The 25266-nt window shown below is 41.9% G+C and overlaps 2 protein-coding genes across 2 annotated transcripts; one reads left to right on the top strand and one right to left on the bottom strand.

The window, feature by feature from the left end:
* Nucleotides 1–919: 919 nt before the first annotated feature.
* LOC131573756 (probable imidazolonepropionase) lies at nucleotides 920–10388 on the top strand. Its single transcript, XM_058827983.1, has 9 exons — nucleotides 920–1099; nucleotides 1940–2046; nucleotides 3307–3371; nucleotides 3969–4246; nucleotides 6942–7167; nucleotides 8113–8237; nucleotides 9107–9200; nucleotides 9591–9751; nucleotides 10128–10388. Exons 1-9 carry the CDS (start codon nucleotides 957–959, stop codon nucleotides 10240–10242), a joined length of 1314 nt encoding a protein of 437 aa, XP_058683966.1. The 5' UTR covers nucleotides 920–956; the 3' UTR covers nucleotides 10243–10388.
* A 2017-nt stretch (nucleotides 10389–12405) lies between these two features.
* LOC131573606 (histidine ammonia-lyase) lies at nucleotides 12406–23566 on the bottom strand. Its single transcript, XM_058827708.1, has 20 exons — nucleotides 23248–23566; nucleotides 22694–22754; nucleotides 22498–22525; nucleotides 22126–22200; nucleotides 21955–22027; nucleotides 21764–21830; nucleotides 21550–21587; nucleotides 21339–21464; nucleotides 20930–21069; nucleotides 19405–19452; nucleotides 18648–18795; nucleotides 18468–18563; nucleotides 18294–18352; nucleotides 17434–17514; nucleotides 16751–16816; nucleotides 16486–16651; nucleotides 14349–14483; nucleotides 13671–13779; nucleotides 13508–13577; nucleotides 12406–13097 (listed from the first exon to the last, which is right to left on the bottom strand). Exons 1-20 carry the CDS (start codon nucleotides 23492–23494, stop codon nucleotides 12948–12950), a joined length of 1983 nt encoding a protein of 660 aa, XP_058683691.1. The 5' UTR covers nucleotides 23495–23566; the 3' UTR covers nucleotides 12406–12947.
* Between the last annotated feature and the right edge of the window lie 1700 nt (nucleotides 23567–25266).

Here is a 25266-nt window from a genome sequence, read left to right as displayed (position 1 = left end):
TAAGTACAAAATACTGGGCTTTAGGTGCAAATCTTGCCTCATTTGCAAACAAGACTTCAGCAGAAGGGCTCTTTCAAAGAGTCAACATATCCAATTTTTTTCTGCTGAGCAGGAGTATGTATATGCACATACGTGTGTTACCGGCATTTTAAATCACTTCTCTTTCTAAAAGAAAAGAAGGTGTCTAAAGAAGATTACCACCCCGGGAGAAGTGTTTGAGGGAACACTTCTTTAGAAAGACACTCAATTTTTCATCTAGGAAAATACTGGAGTCCTATAGACGGTATGAATACGTGAAGAGAGAAGAGAAAGCCAAAAGTCCGTGTTGGGAGCAAGTATTTGCTCTCTGATTCTCCCATCTCTCGTTCACTAGGGGGCAGCAGAATTGCACAAACGTTTCGTTATTGGACTCGGATAAATTATTACCTGCCTGGATAAATGAATGTCTGCCTGAATAACTGGCGCGGTGCGTGGGAGTCGTGGTCCCTCGGGGCTTGTTGCTGGGATGCGGGCAAAGTGGTTGTCGCCGGCAAAATGAAGGATGCTGGAGAGGTGATGGACGCCGGGGAGGGGGCACGTGGGCAAAAAGAAAACTCTCACAAATCAGAAGTTTCTGTTTTCTTGGCAAAGGGAGATCTCCAGGTGGTGCTGTGAGGACTGAAAGCTCCGGGAAGTCCCAACTGCGACACCCGATGCTTCGGAGCCGGTCACGAAGCAGCGCGATGCACGGATCTTATCACGTTATCCTGGACCGAATCCAGGCCAGCATCCCGCTCCCGGAGCGGGCTGCAGCCGCGTTAGGGCAGCCCGAGCCGGGCAGGGCCAAGGCTGGCTCCGGAGCCGGGGTCGGGCCGGTGCCGGCGAGGCGGGGCAGGACGGGGGGCGGGAGGGGCGCTCGGCCGCGCCGCCCCGGGGGACTTTGAGCCGAGCGGCCCCGGCACTCGGTGTTCAACACCATGGCGGGCCGGCAGCGGCACCGGCTGCTGCTGGAGAACGCCGAGCAGCTGGTGCTGGTGTGCGGCCGGCGGGAGCCCTACCTGCGGAGGGACGGCGCTGCCAGCCTGGGCGTGCTGCGGGCAGCCAGCCTGGTGGTGGGGATGTGAGTGCGGGCAGCCAGCCTGGGGCTGGGGATGTGAGTGCAGACAGCCTGCCTGGGGCTGGGGATGTGAGTGCGGGCAGCCAGGCTGGGGCTGGGGATGTGAGTCCGGGCCAGGACCGGGACCGAGCGCTGCTTCGGCCCCCTGGGCTCGGGGAGCAGCAGCTCCGTGGGAGGCTGGAAGGCATCCCCCAAGCGCAGCCCAGCCTTCCCGGTACCATCCTCGAGCTCCTCTGGGAGAACGGTCCCAAAGAGGCTTCTGTGGCTTCCCAGGGCGTGATCCAGGTGCAGGCGGTGGCAGAGTACGAGTGCCCTGAGGATAGACAGATAGACAGATGGATGGATAGATGGATAGATAGATAGATGGATAGATAGATAGATGGATAGATAGATAGATGGATAGATAGATAGATGGATAGATAGATAGATGGATAGATAGATAGATGGATAGATAGATAGATAGATGGATAGATAGATAGATAGACAGACAGACAGATAGATAGATAGATAGATAGATAGACAGACAGACAGACAGACAGACTGATCCCTTCTGGAGTGATGCTGTGTGCTCGCTGATCCACAGGAGGAAAACAGGAATTAGAGCAGAACAGCACCAAGGTGTCCTCCAGAGGGATCTAAGGAGAGGACAGGTGTTATGGCAAACAGCTTGAAAAGCATGGCATTACCCCAGTGTTCGTTGTGCATCTGTAAGATTAGCAAACCACCTCCACATGTGCATCTCTAGTCCTGCTGAGGATCCTGCCCCTATTGTTCCAGGAGCTCTGTCATTGAGCACTTTTAAACAGGCTCACACGTCCTTCGTTCATTGCCTGTGTTTTGCAGGGATGGTTGTATCAAAGCTGTGGGCCAGGCAGATGTTATTCGCAATCAGTTTTCAGAAGCAACGTTTGAAAGGATAATTGACTGCTCTGGGAAGTGTGTGTTACCAGGTAGGTGTATTTTTATGATATAAAGGAACAGCACTGGCAACAGGTCAAGGGACGTGATCCTGTTACTCTACTCAGCCCTGGTGAGGCCACATCTAGAGTGCTGTGGCCATTTCTGGGCTCCACAGTACAAGAGAGACATGGAGCTCCTGGAGTGGGCCCAGTGGAGGGCTACAAAGATTATGAAGGGTTTGGAGCATCTCTCTTTCAAGGAGAGGCTGAGTTTGGTCTGTTCAGCCTCAAGAAGAGATGACTGAGAGGGGACCTCATCAATGTCTGTGAGTGTTTGAAGTGGGGTTGCCCAGAGGAGGTTTCCAGGCTCTGCTCAGTGGTGCCAAGCAATAGGACGAGAAGCAAGGGGCAGAAACTGATGCACACAAAGTTCCACCTGAACGCGAGGAAGAACTTCTTTACTGTGCAGGTGACTGGGCTCTGGAACAGGCTGCCCAGAGAGGCTGTGGAGTCTCCCTCACTGGAGATACTCAAGGGTTCTTTTGAATTTCATAGTGGAGCTCTGTCTCCTCTTGTTTTGTCTTTAGATCTGTTCCTCTGTATCACAGATCACAACAGGAATGTAGCTGATCCACAGAGTGATTCTTCAGATTCACTGCTCTTTCCTGTACTCTCTCAGCCATTCAGCCACGGAGCTCAGTCTGTCCATCCTGCCCACAGCTGTTTGGAGGCAAAAGGGATTTTAGGTCACATATTCTGCAACTTTACATGATAAAAAAAATCCCCAAAAGATGAGCAAGTCTATTGCATGTTCAGCTATCCAAGTGGTGTTAGTACACGAGCTGTCAGACCTGTGTTTCTCTTACAGTGGCCTTGCCATTCAGCAGTATCAGTTCCAGAGCTTGTGGAAAAGGCTCCTAGGGTAGTAATTTTTGCCAGAGGAAGTCTACTGTGCTGAGCCCAGCCTAAGCAGTGTGCCTTTTTTTAAAGCGTACAGGCTTAAAGACTAATGAACTCTTTCAAAGTTTGTTATTTATCCTTTCTTCCACAGTTTGAAAATTTGATCAAAATAACATGACAACCTGGAGACATTTTGCATAAGGTGTTAGACCTAGAAAGAAAAACTGAATGAAAACCAATAGTCTCTGAAGAAAATCCTAGATATTTGTCTGGTTGGATTTTTATTTTTCTCTAACCAATAGAGACTTTTTAGGGGAGCTTCTGCTGTCTATTTAACTTGCTTGAATGTTCATAATCTTTTCTCTTACACAGTGAATTAACTCAAGTGTACATTTACTTTGTTTTCTTTAGGCCTGGTAGATGCACATACACATCCAGTGTGGGCTGGTGATAGGGTTCATGAGTTTGCAATGAAGGTAACAACATAAAATTGCACAGATGGATTTTTCTTCCTTCTTGTTTTTTTTATCTTTTAAAATGTATAACTGTTTCTACTTCCTAGTGACTCTCATCTTTCTTTTATAGAAAAATACATAATTTCAGTCAGATAATCTACCTGAGGGAGGAGGGATGAGTTTTGAATACTGATAGGCTGAGAGTGTACCTGCATCCTTTGCAGCCACCCTTGATATATTTTTGCATTGATGAAGCAATACAGGAATGCTGCCTTCTATTACCATCTAAGTCTTGACTTTTTCCTTTCTTTTTCTTTTCTACATAGATGAATTTTGAGCTATAGATCAGGTTTTCCCTTGGACTCAGGAGAAAGCAAGTTCAGAGTACTTCTCTTTATGCCACTTCTTACAACATTTCTTCACTTAAGTGGGAGAGAGAAGTAAATGGGGAGGGGGGGGGAGAAGAAGAATTAATGGGGATTTTTTTTCTTCTCTCTTTGTCTTTCTCACTGCAAAGAGACCTCAAGACACTTTCCACTATCTATTGGGTGGAAAACACACTGTTCATAGCTAATTGTATATGAGGAGTGGTTTTTGTTTTCTTCTCTTTAACCCAAGCTGGCAGGTGCATCATATATGGAGATCCACCAGGCTGGGGGAGGAATCCATTTTACGGTGGAGCACACTCGGAAGGCCACGGAGGAGGAGCTGCTCTCCACCTTCCAGCACCGCCTTGAACGCATGCTCAGAGCAGGATCCACGCTGGTGGAGTGCAAGAGTGGATATGGCTTAAACTTGGAAACTGAGCTCAAAATGCTCAGGGTGATCGAGCGTGCTAAGAAATCCATGGATATTGGCATTTCCTCAACGTACTGTGGAGCTCACGCTGTGCCCAAGTAATAGGATTTGACTTTTCTTTCTCTTGTTAAATGCTGCTGCTTTGCATTGAGAATTGGTTTCTTCTTCCCCACTCCTAAAACGCAACATACTTGAAAAACAACAGCCAATATTTATAGGAAGCTCTGCTAAACTTTAGTTTGAAGGACTGCAGTGCAACATTATTTTGTGACTCCTAATGCCAACACAGGCTTAGCACAGAACCTCTGCCTCCAGCTGGTGCTCACACTGTACATAACACAGATTACAGGGCTTCCTATACAGATCGTTCTGCTTGCATTTGCTGCTGTCCTTCAAACTTGGTCTCTGCCATGAGATTTTATTTTGGCCAAATAACAACAAAAAATACTATATTTAATCTTTATATAGCTCCATAAACAAAGTTTAATTATACTTCCATGCAATGAAGACTTGCACACATCTTACAGCTATGAGATGAAGATTAAACTGTGTTTAATCAATTATTCTGGTGGGTCAAGTAGACATATCATAAAAAATCCTCTCTCACTTCTGATTTTTTTTCACTATGGTGAAAAGAACATCTTCATGTCACCAGATTTCAGTGTATGAAGGAATTAATGAGGAGTTTTAGCTAGATATTTTGACATATTGAGTGGTAGGCTGCTGTGAGACAAGGCATGTGAGATGGAGGCAGGCTTATTATGTGGCAATATTCAAGAGATGTTCATTAAAAGAAAAAAAGCAGCATACTCCAAAAAAAACCCTCCCAGCCTTTTCTAACATTCAGGAAAACATGACCCAGAAAATATTTTTTGGAATCTAATTCTTGTGTATTTGGAGCAGGATGGTAAATTATCTTTTGTCAATTTAACTATGAAAAATTAATCCTGTATCATCTTCAGTAACTGGAAGATGGTTAAGAATAAAGTAACTAAAATCAGCTGAAGGCAACAGCTTCTTCTTTCAAGAAGTTATACTAAAATTTAGAGGACTTAATGGTAAAATAAAATTGACCTTTCACCCCAAACTATATATGTATTTATTAGTCCTTCCTTTCTCCCTCCCCTAAAGGGCCTTGGCAGGATCTCAGTCAAAATCCTGATAAATAGTATTTCCCACCAAAATGCTTTGAGCATTTTTATAAACCAGTGAAATCAATTCCAGTGTTTTTAAATATATACTAACTCTCATGTGTTAGAAAGACATGTGCCTTCTCATTCTGTGCACACTTCTGTCCCCACTGATGCATCAAGCATAATGAAATGTAGTAGAAGTAAGGATACTGTATTTTAAGTAAGGACAAAAGGTAGTTTGGGATTTGAGGAAATTATCTGAAGGAAATATTGAGTTATCTGTATTTTCCAGTTTGAGTCTTTTTAAATCCTCTCTTCTCTTTTCAATCAAATGTTTGTGTCTAGGCTATTTTGCTTGAATTTTATGCTACCCCTCAAACTTAGACTCTGGCTTGGGTTTTTATTTTGACTGGGAGAAAATCTGCAGTTTTTCCTTGGTCTCTCCAGTCATCATTTTGAATCGAGCTTATGATTTGGGAGATGTCTGATTTTTAAAAATCATCATTATTTTTTATTGGAAAATGATTATTTGGTCCGTTTCAACTTTATAATGAAATTTTTAAAGTGTTTTCCTGAGCAGAAATCTTCTGCATTAAAACCACAGCAGTTTTGTTTTGCATTTTGGGGCATTATATTCCTCAAAAGTGGAATTTCTTAGTTTTTCCCTCTGTTTTATCTTTGCTCTGGGCATAATATTTCAGCCCAAATTCCTCCAAAGGCTGCTGAGTAGAAAGAGAAAAGGGAGAGGCCTTGGCACGGTCAGAGGCTGAGCAGCCCCAATGACTGTTTCAGTGAGAAGGGAATGGAAGAAAGGCTCTGCTTTATAACCTTGCTGATAAATTCAGGCAGAACTTGGCTTCTTGAATTTATTGCCATTGCATAGCTCCAACTCAGCCATGTGTGGCACTCCATAGTGCCAGTGTCTGTGTGCCTTATGGTGCCTGAAATGAGCATTGAGATTCTCAGGCATTTAGCTGCTGTACATCCCTTGTCCTTAGATATTAAAATTGGAAAATTCTAACTCAACTGCATGTTTTGGGATTATTTGCTCCTTCTAAGGCATTTAGTGATCTCTCCTGGGTTATCTTTATGTAATAGAGGATTCATAAATGATTCTGACTTTGGCAAGTCAAACCTTGGGGAGCTCCTCTGATTAGAAACAGTTATCTGTCCATCACTCTGAATGGTATAAAAGGAGGACAGGTAAATTAAAAATAATGACTTACACTGCATGCCTGCTTTGAGCTTTGACACTTGCATAAAAATATTATATGAATACCATTTAACATATTTAAATACTCATTTACATATTTTAAATAGTTATATTTTAGAATACAGTATAAAGAGGTCAGAATATATGAATAGGAAAGCAGAAAAATTTGTTTTAAAGTATAGTATATCTTTGTTAGCATCCAAGATGCCAACCTTATTAAAAACATTCGGTAACACAATCTAGTATTCTCTGAATGGAAAGTAACTCATGTTGGAGACTGCATGAGTTACAATGAGGCTTTATTTTTTAATGTGAAGTTTTTTTTTGAGGGATTCATATTTACATCATTTCCTAAGTAATTCAGTAATTGCATGTATGGCTTGAGTGTGTGCCAGATTTCAAGGATGTTACTCATACAGCTCTGTAATGTAATTTTCTTTTCATTAGAGGGAAAACTGCTACTGAAGCCACAGATGACATTATCAATAACCACCTTCCTAAACTGAAAGAACTCAAACTAAGTGGTGAAATTAATGTTAGCAATATAGATGTGTTCTGTGAGAAGGGAGTCTTTGATCTGGAGTGTACAAGGAGGATACTTCAGGCTGGAAAAGATATAGGGTTACAGATTAACTTCCATGGTGATGAACTCCATCCGATGAAATCTGCTGAGGTATGTCTTTCTTAACAATTATTTTTGCTCCTGTGAGAGCCCAATCTGTGTAAGAATTGCAGTCTTCAAAATGGAGGTTGTCTTTTCTAAGACTTTATGAAATAGACCATCTGATAGAAGCAGATGCCAGGAAGAGCAGTCCATGTGCAGCTTTGGAGTTAAGGACATGGGAGGAAGCCTTGACCTCTGGGACTAATGTGCACTGGCTAATCAAACATTGACTTTGCTTATCGTCCACACGGGATACAGATCAGGAAGGTGGATATCCATGCACCCAAGAATGACAAAAACATGGTTTCTATGCAACTTGAAAAATATTTTTTTGTTAAATGTCCTGTTAGAAGCAACAAGTCAAATTGCAGTGAGCACACTCAGTGGTCTCATTACTCAGATATCAGATATCCGAGCACACTCAGAGAGGTGGTTTAGTCAAGACTAGGTTCCCAAACATCTTGATAAAGAAAGTCCCTTTGACACCATGTTTGACCATCATTTAAATATTGCTTCCTTCCTGTAGGGTCTGCCCAAGCTGTATATAAATATAAAACAACAAACCAAACCAAAAACTTGATTGATCATAAAAGACTATTTGACTTCCCCATTGAAGGCAGCATTCAATTTTGTGAGCTATTTTCTGATGGATCCTTTATGAACAGGAGTTGATAATGTTTCCATCCATGTCTCTCACACAGTTTGAGTGTTAGGCTGTTAAAAACACCACTGAAAGTGTGCTTCTGCTCTGTGGATAAAGTGATCAGCCTTTCATGCAGCAAATTAACAAATATTTTGTCTCTGTATTCCGATTGTTCTTTCAAGCATTCTTTGCTATTTCTCTTCTGGTATATTTTACATTAATAGTAGATTGTCTCTTCCAGTTGTTTAGAAACAACTTTTAAAACTGAATAAATTGAGAATAGTGAGTAATTTGCTCGAAAATTTACTTAGCTTGGAGCTGAGCTAGGAGCCCGGGCCATCAGCCACCTGGAAGAAGTTACAGATGAAGGTATTGTGTCAATGGCAAGAGCTAAGTGTGCTGCTGTCCTCCTGCCAACAACAGCCTACATGCTAAGGTAAGGCCACTAGATTGAAGGGAAGCTCCTGCAATTGCAAAGCCGTGTGTGTGGTTTGAGGGTCTTTTAATCTAAAAGCATATCTATGCCTTAAGGATCAGTCTGGGTCAGTGAAGGCAATCACACCTACAGAGAACTGAGCCTCCCTCCTTAGGTCTTATTTCTGCTGGAAATCCTCAAAAATCTGTGAGATTGCTGAGAAGTCTCACAATAGATTTGGAGTGGCTTTACAGCAGCTATGGCTAAAACTTCCTAGAGAGTGTTTCCAAGTGCTCACCCTGCAAACACCTACACAGATTAACCCAGGGACTGAACAATTTTGAAATGGCTATTCCAGATATCGAAGTTATTGAAAATGCCTTTTGCATTGTAATTGCTAAGTGAAAAGATCTCTAATGTACGCAGACTAAGCTCAGACTCAAAAATTGGGAAGGGATTATTGCATTGCATTTACCGCTGCTCATATTTTGGAGCCTGTCTTTGAAGCTGTAAGAAATAGAAAATAATTTTCCAGAAATGAAGATTTTCTTCTATTAAATTCTTAAATGGATGAGTTCTAAATAATGGGGGTAGTTCTAAATTCTCAATAATTCTGGGTAAATTCCACAATTTCATTTGTCTGAGCCTGATGGTTAACACTGGCTACTGCCACATGATGTTACTGCAAAAGCTGTGGCTCACACTTCTCATTGATGCTGTCCATAGGGTGATGGGTAGGGGTGCAAGAGGTGAATTTGGGCTTTCATCTCCATAAGGATCAGTGTAACTGAAGGCATGAATGTAGCCAAACTGAGAGATGACTTTTGCCTTTGTAAATCATTGTATGATAACTAAGCTAACTGTACTGATAAGTTTATTTTTCCCACTAGACTGAAGCAACCTCAAGCTAGAAGAATGTTGGAAGAAGGTGTTATAGTTGCTCTTGGCAGTGACTTTAATCCTAATGCATACTGTTTTTCAATGGTAAGATAGCCATAATACTGAAACCATTGAATTATGGCAATTTTTACTAGTACAATTTGGGTATTGCACACTTCAAACTGGTTTCACGTGCACAAGGAGAGCTGCACGCTCCACGCAGACGGCTCTCTGCGTTTGTTTGTGCGTATTGGAAGTTTTTGCCAGAAATTCTTGAAACCAGAATGGGTTCCATCCCTCATATGCACTGAGAGGCCTATTCAAAATGCTCTCAAAGCTACTGATCTTAGAGTTTTCATTTTGGATTTGGCAAAACGTATGTTGTACAAACAACTCCTTCTGACGTGCAAGGAAGAAGGAGAGCACTTAGGGATTTGAGGCATAAACAGCTTTGTGTTCCTGGTAACTCCCATTGTCCCCTTCCTTGCCTCTCAGCCTATGGTGATGCATCTGGCCTGTGTAAACATGAAGATGTCAATGAATGAAGCACTGGCAGCTGCCACCATTAATGCAGCTTATGCTCTGGGCAAATCAGACACACATGGCTCCTTGGAGGTTGGCAAGCAGGGGGATCTTCTCATCATAAATTCATCAAGGTTTGTTCTTCTGTTGTCGTTTGAAATGTGCTTTAGCCTTAGTTATCTTCACTGAATAAAGGGACACTGGTAGCATTTCAGACACACTTTCATTTTCTTTAATTACTCCAGGGGAAAATCAAGCCTAAGACTTTTGGGGCTGTTATTACAAGTAATCCATGCCTAATTACAAATTACCTAGAATTAACATGTGTTTATTTTGCGGAATAGATTCTCTACTGAGAGAGTCACTGTATTCATGCAGCAAGAGACAACATGTAGGCATGGAATGGTGTTTTCCCATTTTCAAGAAAATCTTATAAAATTGCCAGGTATTCTGGGCATGTGGCCTGATCTTATGCAAGTTTTTATATTCTTAAACATTTTGTCTTTTTAGATGGGAGCACTTGATTTACCAGTTTGGTGGACATGAAGCATTGATCAACTACGTTATAGTTAAAGGAAAAGTTGTCTATGAAAATGAAAGGTGTGAGACAATGAGCAGCTACTGAGAGAAGGCAGTAGTTTAATAAGCTACTAAAATCAAATTAGCATGGAGTATTTCAATGCAACAGACAAATCAGATTTGTATTTACCAGTAAATTGTTTTCCTGCTCACCTTACCCTTATTCAAATAAACCTTACCAAGCATTACCCATTTGATGCATCTCCATGTCCGTTGTCCTTCAATAAAATAATTTCTAATTGTATCCATCTTAAATAAGACAGTTTCCAAAAATGTTTTCTATACAATTAATCTATAATATTATTATATTTTAAAAGAACCCAAACAAACTGGCAATAAATAAGCAGAGTTTGGATCCAGGTAAGATTTACTGGGGAGTGTGATGTTAAATTACCTGTGACAGAGGGCCAGGGGCTCAGGCATACACATTTGGGATGGCCCTTGGATGTGTTGGAAGAAGACCACATGCAGTGTCATACAGATGTTCCAGAAAAGACCTAATTTTATTTATTCTAGGCTGAATCTGAAATAGCATCAGACGTATTTGTTTGTGGAAGTTTGAGTGTGATTCTGGTAAGATAAGTATGATAACTTTTATTCAAAGCTGTGTTGAAACTTAGGAGCCTAACTTCTTTAAAGCGCTCTTTCATTTATCTTTCAACTACTGCTTTTTTTCCTACAGCTTGTAACATAATTTAGGAATGCAGTATGTAGAAAAAAGGATGATACAGCTCTGGAGAATTTAAGCTTTTGCAGTATTTAAGCAGAGGGTCTGGGGTAGGAGGGTCTCTGAATACCCATGGACAAAGTCTTCTTCAAATTTTCAAATGGATGGTGGCTGCAGAAGCAAAAGGGATTTACTTTCTGAAGGTGAGGTCATAAAATTGCACCTGACAAGCATGAAGAACTTCACATCAAAAATAATTATTGATATAAGAAAGCAACATAATCTGTAATACAGAGCAGAGTGCTTCAGTGAACAAGACCCGTGAGGAAGGACAATGGTCTCATTCTGATTAACAGATATTTGAAAGCCATCATGAACATGTATGAGAATTATTATGATCTTCTGATCTCCCTGAGCCTTGGGCACATCTATTTAACACCCAAAATCTGCAAGCCATGCCCTGTAGTATCTTTCTTCATGCTTTATTTGATCCAGGCTAGCCAGCTACATCAGTTTTTAAAACAATGCAATAGCATTCCTGCCACCTGATGTGTTTTCCTGCAAGCAGATGTTGTACCAGATGTGGGCATGGAACTTTATTTTTATAAAGCTTGAAAGAACGTCTCAAGTATGTGGTTGCACAGCCCACTCTGCCCAAGACAGCCTTCCTAAATAATGTTTATACATTAAACATTAATTTATGTTTATTTCCCAAATTTATTAATTTGGGAAGGCTATCAGGGAAGGAAGCACAGGGACTTCTTAAATGCAGGGTCCAGGCAGAGTGGTGCCTCTCAGCTCAACACAGGCACCATGCAAAACCTGAATTCACCATCTGCAGTGTGTGTTGGGGATCCCTTGGTCTCAGAAAGGCAAAAGCAGAGGTGAGTGGGAAGCAAGGCCCAGAATCTCTTCTCTGAATGCCCAAGGCATTTGCCAACCTGCTAGGTTGCCATGCAGGCAGAAGCCCTCTCACCAGAGCACATTTAACATGGCAGGTGTCAGACATTGAAAGGCAGCCACACACTGGTGTTTTGGCTGCCCCTTGCAGCACAGCCAATAGCCTGGGGAGGCTTTCAGCTTGTGCTGAATGGCCCTCAGCCAGATCACTACTGCCATGTCATCACTGCTGCAGGAGGTGAAAGCCATGTCCTGACTCTTCCCTTGCAAAATAAAGCCTGTGCTGGAGGTCAGTGTTTTGACACAGAGCACACTCAGTCATGATCCCATCTGTGGGGACAGGGCCCTTGGCAGACAGGCAGAGATCTGGGAGCCATGGGAGTGTAGGTCTTGGTGCTATTGCCTCAACACTGGTTCGCATTCATTAGTCCTACACCTCCTCTTCCCCCTTTTCTGGCCCCTGTGTTACCTGTCCTACTTACTTCCAAATTAAGCTCTTGCTTTACATTTTCATCATCACACTCAGGACAGGAAAATAGATTGCTACAGCTGTATGTGAAGCCTCAGTTTATTGATTGCAGGTGTGAGCCCATAGCTCCTGGAAAGGTGCATTAAATGTAGTCCATCACCAGAAGCGAATATATTTTTTCTGGAGTGATGATCTCCATAGCACATTCCTATGCACACAGCTTCTCTGATTTGTGAAGCACCTGCTCTAAAAATGCTCCTGTTATACAAGAGCCTGTACCTCACATATGATCTACAAATGTGAGAAGAATTAAGTGTAAAGATAATCTTGTTTGTGGCAAAATGAAGGGGATCGCAGCAGTTATCCAAAGGGGGAGAAAACAGGTAAGAATATCAAACTTAATCCATTTGGTATCATTGGCACAGATGAAGAGAAAACAAACAAAATGTTGACAAAAATACTGGTTTCAGCAGCAGTCTGAATGATTTGTATTCAGAAGTTTGTGAAATTCAGTCAAAACCACACTATCATGACAAAGTTGTCTTTTACACATGAGGAAAGCAGTGAGACTTTTCTTTACTATCTATTTGTGCTTCTGAGCTAGACAGACAGGTCCTCTAGGTCACCTGGAGACACTACATTGAGTTTGAGTAGAACAGCCATGCTCAGGTAAGGTTCTGGAAAGGTTCTGCTCTCTTCCAGAGGATCACAACTCCTAAAGTTCATTCTGATGCTTGTGGTCGTGACTATCATCTGCACTCATTCTCAGCGACCCCAGGGAGAAAGCTGTAGGTGAAATGGGTCTTGATTCAGGGATGTGTTCCCTCCTGTACTTTTCAATGTAAGGTTTAGCCACTTCCCACACCTGCAAAACAAGAATGTGAAACAGCACAGTCAGAGGCAAAGAAAAGGTCAGCTAAGACATCAATGCATGTGTTCAGGAAACCCTGAAGAAAAGTTATTGGGTGAGATATGCTGTATGGGAGAAGCAGAACTAGAGAGGCAGATAGAGCAAGTTTTGGGGAAGAACATGTGGAGGGAGCCAGCAAGGGATGGGAAAGCTCCAAGGGAACAAGGTGAAAGGATTAAAGGCAAAAATACTTTGTCTTGTTACCAGGGTAATGCTCTGTGTACAATAGTTAGGAGACAGTCACTGCCACTTGCTACAAAACCACTTGACTATGAAAAGGATTGGGCAGCAAAAACAGCAGCTGGAATGGACAAAGAAAAAGGGCGTTAGACAATCCTACACACAAGCCAAAAGCCAGCACTCACCTTCTGCTCCACAAGCAGCCTGTGAGCTGCTTCAATGTCTGGGGCCATGAAGCGATCCTTTATCCAGGGCCTGTAAAGAGACATTGGGCAAACATTAACCCCCACCACCAGCAGCTGCTCTCCAGGCAGGCAGCCTCTGGGGAAAGTGTTTATCTGATCTTACCTCACCACAGAGCGCACAAGGTCGTAGACCTTCTCCAATGGGGTTGTCGTTCTCAGAGGGCGTAGGAATTCAATGCCCTGGCAGGCGGCGAGCAGCTCAATAGCCAGAACTAGGAAACCAGAACAGCAAAAGGGATGTTTGGTAGGTACAGCTCAAGGCGAGGTTTCCCATGCAAAGCTATCCCCGGCCCTTGTTCTCACTAATATGATATGGTTCAGGTGTGAAAAAACAGTGGATCCACACCCCCCAGAAAGCCAGCCCAGTGGCAGGATCATTTAATGGATGATGCTGGGGGCAGTATCCAGCATTTCAGCAAGCAGAGTTTAGGTGCTCTGTTCTACAGACCTTTCAAGTGTACCAGGAACTCTTGGTTACCAGAGTCTTAAATCCTTAGGAATCTCTTCCAGAGTAACTTGAATACTCGTATTAATGTCCATCATAAATCAGAAAACTTTTTTAGCACTGAGAAAAGAGGAGCCTGAGCTAAAAATGACAGTTCTCCCTCCGAAGCTTGCCAGAACCATGAAAACGCCAGTAAAATGACAGCGCTTTGGAAGAGAGTATTCTGTCTGGAGAAGTTTATATTGTATCTGCCTACCTCACACCTGATTATTATTGGTATTAGTTCCTCATTTTCATGATTCAAGGTCTGTCTGGAAATCAGAATTTTAATTTCACCTTGTTCCACATGTTCAATAACTCTCAAAGCTTTTCTTGCAGCCCATCCTCCCATGGACACGTGATCCTCTGTAGCAGCACTGGTTGAGAGAGAATCCACCGAAGAGGGGTGGCACAAGGCTTTGTTCTCAGACACTGCAAAAACCCAGCACAATGAATGTAGGACAGAACAGGCATGAGACAGCAGAAGCAATGGACAACATGGAGGTAAGAGCCTATCTACCACCTTGGGTCCTACTACTGCTCCTCTTTCGAGGATACATCAGCATTTTACCTGGACTGAATCATTTGTAATAACCACCTTGAAAACTACTATTGCTTCTGAAAACAGTAACCAACAGCAGTCTTTAGATGAAAATAATAACCAAATATGGAATGACGGCTCACTCTTCACTCCCTTATCTCCAGTTTGAGTTGCTGTGGCTCAAAGGCCTGGAGGAAACTGAAGAAGAGCAGACAGCATGACTGAAACACAAGCCTGGTCCTGCCTGTTCCTCTGGGGCAATTCTCCGTAAAGAGCATTGGCTCCCTCTGGTTTTGGTCACGAATATCACCCCTCCCCTCCTTTCAAGAATACAGCTAGAGATCAGCATCTGGTCTGCTCTTTGCAGCTGAGACACTTTCAGAACTTCCTCTAGAAAGATGGGGGAATACAATACAAACCCTCTCCCTCCTTCCCCTCACTACAAGGCTGCCCATGTCCCTGAGGGTGACACACTCCTGCTTTGAAAGCCAGGTGGAAAGGTCTGGAGTAAATTCTCATGCTGCATCCAAAAGCAACAGGCATATGGCTGCAGGAGAGGCCTTAGGCACCATTCAGTGACAATTTGAGGTTGAGAATTACTCTTTAAAAGAGAAAAAATGAAGTCTGCATTCACAGCACTCCGGCTGTACTCGGCCTTTTCTTTCTGAAGCCCAGCGGGATGTTGTGTAATGCCCTCGCCAAATTAGCGGCTTCAGAAAAGCAACAGGAGTGACAGAAAGGTGGTGACACCAATTGCAAATAGGCTGGAGTGACAGTTTAGGACCAGAGCCCAGCTGGCACATTCAGGCAGGTGACAGCAGGTCCCAAAGAGGCTGCATGTGACCACTGCAAACAGCTTGGTCTGGCAGGCACAGAACTGCTGGTGCTGGTGAAGACAGACACATCCAGCAGTGTTGCAAAATATATACAGGGTTTTTTTCCAGATTTATCTATTAACCCTGGGAGTGAAAAACATTAGCTGGTACACAAACAATCCAGAAACTGGCAGTGATTTGAAAAATATTGGTAATTAAAAAAAACAGTTAAGAAAAATAAAAGGAACTCAAACTTCAATTCAGATAAAATCCTGGCTGTTTTGATCAGGATGAGATGATTTTGACCCATGGACATTTAGTGTCAGCAGAGGCAGGGCTGTAATTTTCATTTCTCACAGCAGAAATCACAAATACCCCAGAATCTGTCACTCCAGATTGCAGAAGTGTGCAATGAAACCTGAAGTCATGCAACCAGCTGAGGCTTGGAGCCATCCTAAACTCTCCCCAGCCAAAAGGGGATGAGCATTTCAGCTCCTCTTCCATACCCACTTCCCAAAACAGCCTCTAGGCAGGGTTCCTTTAGCACACTGATTTAGTTAATTCACTTGTTTTTCTGAAGAATGTTTACCTACACATTTATCTGATATCCTCCATTCCTGTGTTTGTAACTTTTAAAATTTACTCTCTTCTCATAAGCATGTTTATATTGGCTCATGCTTCCCTGCACCTATGAACTGTAGTATCCCAGCAGCCAGCAAGCTTCTTATTGCCTTAGCCATGAGTACTAGAGGAAAAGCTGAACTGATGTTTAATTTCAGTGTGCTCCCCCAATAGCCAGCCCTGTGAACCCTGGTCTTCTGAGGACTGTGGGGTCTGATCCTTGATTCATGCTCAGAGCCCTGAATGTGCCCAAGGGTCGGTGCAGAATAAGGAAGCCTGAACTGAAATAATTGCAGCTACACCCAACGCTCATACTTTACAAAACAGAACAGAACACATGGAGAAGAGACAGAAAACAGGAGCCAGATACCTTTGTGTCTACTATTAGATTACATCAGTCTTGAAAAAAATCAGTCTTTCTAGCTTCCTCTCTCTACGGTACTGCTCAAGCACTCACCCAGGGCTGCTGCTGTGCAGTGTGCAATCATGAAGCCTGAATTCAGACCTCCTTCAGTGACTAAAAATGCAGGCAGTTCACTGAGTGAGGGGTTGCAGAGCCTCTCAATTCTTCTTTCACTAATTGCAGCAAGTTCATGCACACCAATTGCTAAATAGTCCAGAGCCTACAAAAGAAGATCTCATTAAACCAGATGAACAAAAACAAACAAGCAAAAAAATCAAACCAGAATTTATTTTTTTCCTTTCTTCAGATGGTGAATTACCTTTGCAGGATATTCACCATGAAAATTTCCTCCAGAAATGGTCTCTTCTCTTTCAGCAAACACCATCTTTAAGGAGAAGTTAAGGCCTACATGAGTGAAATACAGCTTACATGAGTGGTATTTGCCAGTAATTGGAATATCTTAACTGAAGGAGTGTTTGTGCCAATAGGCTTTTATTTGCAAGCACATTATATTGCATCCACACTTCCACTTTTCAGGAAACGAAGATACAATCTCAGTTCTTCAAATTTGTAGGTACAATTTTGATTTTTTTCAAATAAACTACATAAAGGAAGGTCTTTGATCAAGGGTGCAAAAAACCCCCATCTGTTCAGATCCTAGCATAGATTTTCAGCTCCTTGATAGAATCTCTCCGTGACAGTTACAATTTTGAACAGATTAGAAGCAATAATGCTTATCAGCAGTTAATAGGATGCTATGGACAGCATCATTATAACACTGACAGAACTGCAGCCTTGCATTACAGTGCTGACAGAAATCCTTCCATGCAGTCATAGGGAAAGGAAGAGAGGTTGCTGTTGCAAACAATGGCAGTTATTGACCAAAGCCAGTTATCACTTTTTTGCCTCCTGTGCAAGTAATTATACAGAAGAAAAGAATAAAAAAGGCCAAGCAGAATTTTATATATATATTTTATGGTAATGAAGTAATCAAAAAGATACAGGGTTGTCCGTGGCGCTGTTGATTTCTGTTGTTATTATGTCCTTCACAAAAGCAATTGTATCATTTACAATTCCATGGACCTAGAACAAAAGATATTAGTGCCTGAGCTTAGTGTCTGCACTTAGTTCATCCTCAGGATGCTGACTGAGCTGCAGGGACCCTCTTTCCCAATCATCCCACTTGACTTTCACACTTGGAAGATGGTCTTGGATTTGCTTTTAACATCAGGAGCATCACTGCCAATCCTAGACACTTGAAAGATGGTATTTACTATTATTATGGCAGTTTTACCAAAAGAGTAATCTGAATATGACATTCTTTACTTATTTGGGTTGGTTTACCTGAGTGGAAGATATTTATTCAGTGGCAGAAGTGTTATGAGGAAGCCTTACAAAGACTCCCAGAAAACAAAACCTCCTATTAATTAATTAACTTCCATTAATTCCACTGATTTAATAGCTTTGCTCCTGTTAAAATGCGTAGGATCAAGCTCTTCCAGTATCTCTGAGATACTACACTCTGCTGGCTTTTGGAAACACCCAGTTTATATTATTAACACAAAAGCAGAAGAAAATCCCTATAAAATCTTCAAGCATGGAAACCAGCACTTTCCCTCTGCTTCCAACCCCTGGCCTCTTCCAGATCTGGACACAGCTTTGTTAGATGCTGCCTGGTGTGTACATGCACGTGATCAACAAATTACATGTCTCCATTAACACTACTGTGAAGTGAAGAAGCAGCAAAATGAAGCCCCTTACTCTAACAGCGTCAGACAGCACATAACTGACTGTATTTCTGAGGCAGAACTTTCACCATCATTTATCTATTGTTATGGAAGGATCTAAAAGTCAGTCTTTACCTGAGGGCAGCAGCGCATTGTGTACGCATCCTGAACTCGGTCACAGAATCTATGGCTCTCTAGAAGACACAAGGAGGGCAAACCCCAAATATTGCTTACAGAAAAACATTGTGTTCTGTTGAAGGACCCAGCCTGTTCTGGTAACCTGAGAGGGTGAAGGTTAAGATTGTTCACCTGCTATTTCTGATGGATGATGGTCAGAATCCAGGAGGGACCTGAATCGAAAGGCCACTTCAGCCTGCCCTCGATGCGGGCGCACTGCATGGATATCTAGTAAGACAAGTTAGACTGTCAGGCTGTACCTCTCTTGTCAGGAGCTATTCAGCAAAGATTCAGGGAGGGCACAGTACCCACCAGTGTCAAAGGCCCTCGTTGTACCCTTCAAGACTTCGAGTGTAAGGGCAGCAATTATGTCAGCTTGCCTCGCTATAGCCCCAGCTCTTTCAACCGCCTCACATCCCAGAGAGGTGATCATTTGTGTCCCATTGATGAGGGCCAGACCCTACAAAGGGAGAACAGATGTTAAGCAAACTCATTGCAGCTATTCCACACGCTGGGTGGAATTCCCTCTGTTTGTGATAATTCTCCTTCTTACATGAAGGAGTTAAAGATCTTTCCCTAGCTTTTTGGGCCATCCTGAAATGATAAAATGCACAGCTTGATTTTTTGCATCTTTGCAACATAAAGTGTCAATGCTCATGACCCCATTAAGTCACTGCAGACACCCTTGGAGCACTAGTAGTTCCAAGCAAGTCAGATACCTGCTTCAAGTCAGTCATCTGACCTCCTGTTATGGCCAAAGGGCAGATAGGTACCTTGGAGGTGCCTCTTAGCCAGCTGTTTCAGGATGGTATAAAGTGCTTTCTGAAGAGGCCTGTCTGTCTCTACTGACCACAGAGACAATCTGAACACAAAGTTGGGTCTGACATTTCAAATCAAGTAGGGTGACACCAGTAGTGGCAAATCCCACTCCCGACAACACTTCATCATTATCCTTCTGAAGCTTGACTTTGAATTATTATTAATTCATGTAAGGTTTTATTGTACATATAAAGCAAATAGTGATTGACCATGCTCATTTTCATCTGCTGGCATCATTATACTTTATTACCTCTTTTGGTTTCAAGGTAATTGGTTTCAGTCCATGGGCTTCCAGGACCTGCAAAGGAGTTAAATGACAAGGCAGTTAATGAAAGATACTTTTCAGTCGCTGAAGATACAAAACTGAGTCACTAAAACTTGAAAGTTTCCATGAACAGAAATATTAACTAATTTCTCAAGTGATGAGAGAAAAAGAGCTTTATATCAAAAACATGTAACATATTTTTTCTGCTGGACTAAATACAGGGCTTCCAAGGTAGCACCTCATTTCCTAGTGCCAATACAAGAAGGTAGCAGGAGCACTGAAGCAAGATATATGTCACTGTCACAGCCCATTAACATCTACCGTGTTGTAGAAGATGGGAGAGGGCAATAGGAAAGAAGGCTGGAAACTTCTTGGGAAGGCAGTTCTGCCTACACCCTGCCTCACAGCACTTTGGCTTGGCATAAATTATTCCTTTTTAAATGATCCCTAATCCTTTCTATAGAAAATCTCTAGTGACAGGAGGAGTCCAAACCAGTTCGTTCAGTACATGTCTATTCTATAGGGCAATTGCTCCTGTGGGAAATGGAGAAACAGCATAACCTATTTCTCATTTAATCCTCTCACCCTGTCCAATGGAAGAGGTAATGCATCTCAGAAGTGTACAGCTGTACCTTCTGTCTTGAAGGTCCAGGACACATTGGTCTGCTTCCTCCTTACTCCTCTCCCTGTGTAGTTCCCAAACCTTCTCCAGTCTATAGTGATGCACACCTATCAATCCATTAATGAGTCTGGTATTCAAATATTCATGGATAGGAGTTATAGGCATAGCAGAACAAACTACCATGAAAGACTTTGGAGGGGCTGGACTTGGAGATACTTAATACAAGATCAGTCTCCTGATGTGTTAGTGGCAGAATAACGATGGATTAAATACTAATTCCATTGTAACATTTCCATCTTGTGAAGGACAATGATAGAAAAGCTCCTTGTAACCCTAGTTAATTTATCAAAAATTAAATATCCAAACCTGTATATTTACTTAAAGCCATTATAAAATCAGTAGAAACTTTACTGTGAAGATCTTGCCTCCAGTAAATCCCCAGGTACTCTCAGCATTTGAGAGGTGATCTTGGATTTTTTAGAAAAGCATTGATGCTCATCAAAATGCTCATCAGAAGCTGAACATACAGTAATAATTCTTTCATAGTTGGTATCATATCCTATCCCTTTCTCCAGTTCACAAATGATGTCCCTGTGGTATCTTGTATAGCAGTACTATGGCATGATATTTCTTTAAGGCTTAATAACATACTGCTTATTTATGCCTGCTCCAGTAACTTGTGGGTCAGTTCTTGCATTCTCCATGGATACACCTTCCTCAAATCAGAGGATGAGTAGCTAAAAGCAATCTAGTCCCAATTCAAACTGGTAGAAAAAATCCAAAGACTTTTACAAGAGCAAAAGTTCTCTTCCTCTCAAAGCTACATGCAGATTGAAAAATGAATCAGCATGCATAAAAAATCCAAACTATCAGGTGCACAAGTCTTACATATTTAGCATCAGCCCAGCCACTCTTCGGGGACCACATCTTTCCCTCTCCAATTAATCCCAGAGCAAGATGAGAGAGAGGGGCCAAGTCTCCACTGGCTCCAACTGTCCCTTTCTCTGGGATATAAGGAAGGCAGGATGCTAGAAAGAAAACAAAAATAATTTTAGAGCCTTCCATTGATACACTCCTTGGAAAACCAAGAAGCCAGCTCGTAAGTGTGGTCACAGTAGCAGCCTACAATCATAGACAATGGCACCAATAGGACTACTCTTATTGCAGTTCTAGTCCTGATCTCTCACAACTACCAGGTTGAAAAACCAACATCTGCATCTTGACCCATGGAGCTACACCCTTTAACCAAACAGTTAAAAAGAAAAAAAAGGGAGATTTTCTTTAAACATCTTTTTACCATTAAACACTTCAATAACTTGCTTGAGGGTTTCTAGGGATATTCCACTGTATCCTTTGGCTAGGACATTGATTCTCAGTGCCAACAGCATGCGAGTTCTCTCTGGGGTCAAAGGTTTCCCCACACCTGAAACAGCAACAGAACCCTCTCAGGTTACTCCCCCACTACCAACAAGGGCAGAAAAGGGAAACACCAAGCAATCTCTCATTACCTGCAGAATGTGAACGAACCAAGTTCACTTGAAGCTCCCTACAGAAAAAAAAAAAGTTAAACCTCAAAAAAGTCTTGTCAGGTTTTTATTTTGCACAAAACAGAAGGAATTCCTGAAGCAGCTCTCTCATTTAACCCCAGCTACAGGGTGGAACTGTTCCCTGCCCTTCCTTTCCTGAAAAGAAAGGATAGAGAAGGCTGCACACAGAACATACCTCAGTTTACTGTTTGGGATTACAGTCCGGGCAAACTTTCCAAAACCCGTGGTGATTCCATAAACAACTGCAAGAAATGCACACTGCTGGTTAGGGAGAGAACTTGATGAAGTCTTCTAAACAATAATATTATTATTGTTTAGAATGTTTATAATTCTAAACAATTAATAGTTAAAAGCAAAAATATTTACCTGTCTGTTCCTTTACAATCCTTTCAATCACTTCTCGGGATTCCTTGACTTTAGCTTCAGCTTCAGCTGTGAGCTAAAACATAAGTAGTTTAAATATTAGCTTGTTTGTCATTATTTAGCTGTAGAAAAATTAACATGTAATTTTTAGCTGCATTTATTCAGAATTTTTACCTTTATCTTGTAGAGTCCCTTTCCTAAATTGACCAAGTCCTCCGTTGTTAAGCTGTTGCCATCTAAAGAAATATACTACACCAAAGAGCCACATTTTAGTTTGGGATATGGATACATACAAAGTTGTTTAATAATCAGTATAAATAAAAAATACAGTCAAAACTCAGCAATGACAGGAAGCTTCTTCATGCTTATTCATAAGACAGGAAGCTGAGTAACAAAAACATAATAAGCACATTGCAGCTTAGTTTCCTATACCCAGCCAATCTAATAGCCCCTGCTTTTGTGAATACTGCACTGGCTGAACTCTCAACATTTTCTGGTGAGTAGCAGGATTTGTTACTGAGTTATAGAATCACTGGTGATTCCTACCTGTTCTGGTTCTCGGTATTTGCTGTATCTGAAAGTTTTGTAAAGGAAAAGAGCAGACAAGATTTCACAGGCAGTGACCACTCAGTTACAGCTGGCAATGTGTTTTAGGAATAAAGGAACTCTAAAAAACGCAGGCAATCTAGAAAACTATAAATCTGTAATTGTAAAAACTTCTCAAAGCACTCAAAAAGGATACAAATGAACTCCCTCTGGCTGAGATGGTATGAAATCTGGAGACATTATATCTCCTTCTATAACTAAAAGAAATAGGCAGAATTAACACATATAGTATTAAATTGCATTCTTCACATAAATTAATTTGTTATTTATTACAATTCACAGCAATAAGAATTCTAATTTCCAGTTATCAGCCCTGAACATACTTGCATGCTTCTGGGAAAATAACAAGGAAGTATGTATTTATTTAAGGTATTCCAAAGGCTAAAACAGAACAGCTTACACTATATATGACAGCAGATACAGAAGATGTACATAGAATCCTGTACCTTCTAACTTTTATGTAGTTCTGTTCCTAAAAATTAAATATTTTTAAACTATTGGGTATTTTTCCATATAAGACTGCACACAATCTCTCAGGTGCAATTTTAGATGAATCTAGATAAAGCCACATTTATCTTTTTATATCTATTATGTTGTTTATATCTATTATTTTATATCTATTTATGTTGTTATGCTGACTCAGATAACAACACAGTCACTCTACGGTCCGATGTTTAAGGCTTTGCTTACCAACTTCAACAAATTCATTGTCCTCTAGAGCATCCCCCACGGTATCATCAAGATCCAGCAAGCCAAGTCCCTTGCACCTTCGAATGTAAAACTTTACTTCTTCCACTGAGGCAAATCCCCCGTTGTCAGGTTTGTTTTTCATGTACCGTCTCACAGCTTCCTTTCCCAGCCACTCAATGGTGTTGGTGGAGCTTAGGCACGGCACTGCCAGCCATTCTCCTCGGACGTGCACCGTGTACCTCGGCATGCTTTCTCTCCAAAAATTACTCCTTGACCAAGAAGGGCTGCAGCGTGCAGCAGCTTCACATTTACCATGCGATAGCCTGAACTGCTGTGCCTATCTAGAGCCCAGTGTTGCAATCAGAGGGAAAAACCCACCCTCAAAATCCTCATCTTTGTAAATAAACTAGATCAACGTGTTTGCCTGACTTCGTCCAATCAAACCAAACCCAGGGAACACACCCTTTTCACAGAAATGCACACCCCCCAGCTATTGCCACCGCAATTTTATTCCAAAGATCACATCAGGAATATGGAAATGGAAAACTAGGAGCTGAAGCTTATGTACTAGGAATAGATAATAGACTAAGATGCAGGGCAACTATTCTAAAAATGTAAGGATTTAACAAGAGTTAACAGCTATTGCCTGTTATGTGCAGTAAAACACACTAACAAAAACCTCCACGAGGGACAGGACTGCAAGAGAGGCACTTTGGGAATATGGGTTGCTCATGGCTGCTAGGACTGAGAGAAGGTTGTATTATACTTTTACTGTTCTATCCAGAACAGGATAAAAGCAGGTTGTAGAGGCAGCAAACCTGCTTTGATCGGTCCCACACTCAAGTTTGAAAACATAACCGTTTATTATAGGTAAGAAAAAGATAAATTAATTTCTACAACCTTTTCCCTTATGCTCTGGAAGATGTTATTAAAACAGGTATCGACAAATACTAGGCCACAACTGCACACTATCACATTATCTCTACACACTCTGATGCTGCCGTGTCATGCTTCCTTTGCAGATGCAAAGAGGAAAATATATGGAGATAGCTATTGAGATGGTGCCAAAACAAAATATAGAAATAACCATGTACACACAGAATCTGAAAATACCTCTTGTTTTAAAGGTAGAACGGTAACACCACTCATTGCCCATGCTCCCCACACTAGTGTTCCTAAAAGGGACTACACCTAGGGTTTAATTACTGTAGGGAATGTTAACTTGGGATCTTTTGGTGGAAGACACTGTCGCAGCAGAGCTACCTAGGACTGTGCTAGAGAAATCCATGCCTGACACAATTTTCTTTTTTCTGACTCTGACAGCAAGAAATCAGGATTATCTGGCAACAGGAACTCTTAACTGACAAAGGACTGTATACCATACATGGGTTTTTACAACAAAATGCAAGTTACCCCCAAACTAGTGACATACGGTGTTTATAAACAAAGGACAGTTTTCATTGCAATTTGAAAACTCAAACCACAGCCTGTTAACATCAGATGTCCCCTCCTCTGACCAGACCTCATGCTCACATATAGAGCTGGGGGAAAAAGGAAGCAGAGGGACATTTGAAGTGATGTCATTTGTCTCCATGGGAAACCCTGCCCTCCTAGAAATGGCTGAACACTTGTCTACCCATGGGAAGCAGTGAATGAATTCCTTGTTTGGCTTTGCTTGTGTGCACAGCTTTTGCTCTGTCTAATAAACTGTCTTTATCTCAACCCATGAGTTTCCTCACTTTGACTCTTCCAATTCTCTCCCCCATCCCACAGGGGAGAGAGCAAGCAGCCACGTGGGGATTAGTTACTGCCTGGGTTTAAATCACAAGTTGAAAGCTTATATGGATCAAAACTTGGAAGTAAATGAGCTGACAGGCTCCCCTCTCATCCTAAGTGCCAGAATGAAGCTAAGCCTTTTTATATTATATTGCTACTCTCCTCCCCCAAGGCAGCACTTTTTGGTTTTGTTTGTCACTCCTATACAGGTTATCCCTGTGTCAACAGATTTCATTTATGCAA

Source organism: Poecile atricapillus, chromosome Z, assembly GCF_030490865.1.
Source record: "Poecile atricapillus isolate bPoeAtr1 chromosome Z, bPoeAtr1.hap1, whole genome shotgun sequence".
Classification (NCBI taxonomy): domain Eukaryota; kingdom Metazoa; phylum Chordata; class Aves; order Passeriformes; family Paridae; genus Poecile; species Poecile atricapillus.
The sequence above is the reverse complement of the archived record's forward strand: the minus strand, read 5'-3'. Positions and strand labels throughout refer to the sequence as shown.

Excerpts from the sequence above, each read along its gene's own strand:
- LOC131573756 (XM_058827983.1), top strand. The coding sequence starts at position 957 with ATGGCGGGCCGGCAGCGGCACCGGCTGCTGCTGGAGAACGCCGAGCAG. Across the intron at positions 8,238-9,106 it reads ACAACAGCCTACATGCTAAG|ACTGAAGCAACCTCAAGCTA; the intron begins GTAAGGCCACTA and ends TTTTCCCACTAG. Across the intron at positions 9,752-10,127 it reads CTCATCATAAATTCATCAAG|ATGGGAGCACTTGATTTACC; the intron begins GTTTGTTCTTCT and ends TTGTCTTTTTAG.
- LOC131573606 (XM_058827708.1), bottom strand. The coding sequence starts at position 23,494 with ATGCCGAGGTACACGGTGCACGTCCGAGGAGAATGGCTGGCAGTGCCG. Across the intron at positions 22,755-23,247 it reads CAATGAATTTGTTGAAGTTG|TTATAGAAGGAGATATAATG; the intron begins GTAAGCAAAGCC and ends TATTTCTTTTAG. Across the intron at positions 21,070-21,338 it reads AGTTATTGAAGTGTTTAATG|CATCCTGCCTTCCTTATATC; the intron begins GTAAAAAGATGT and ends TTTTCTTTCTAG.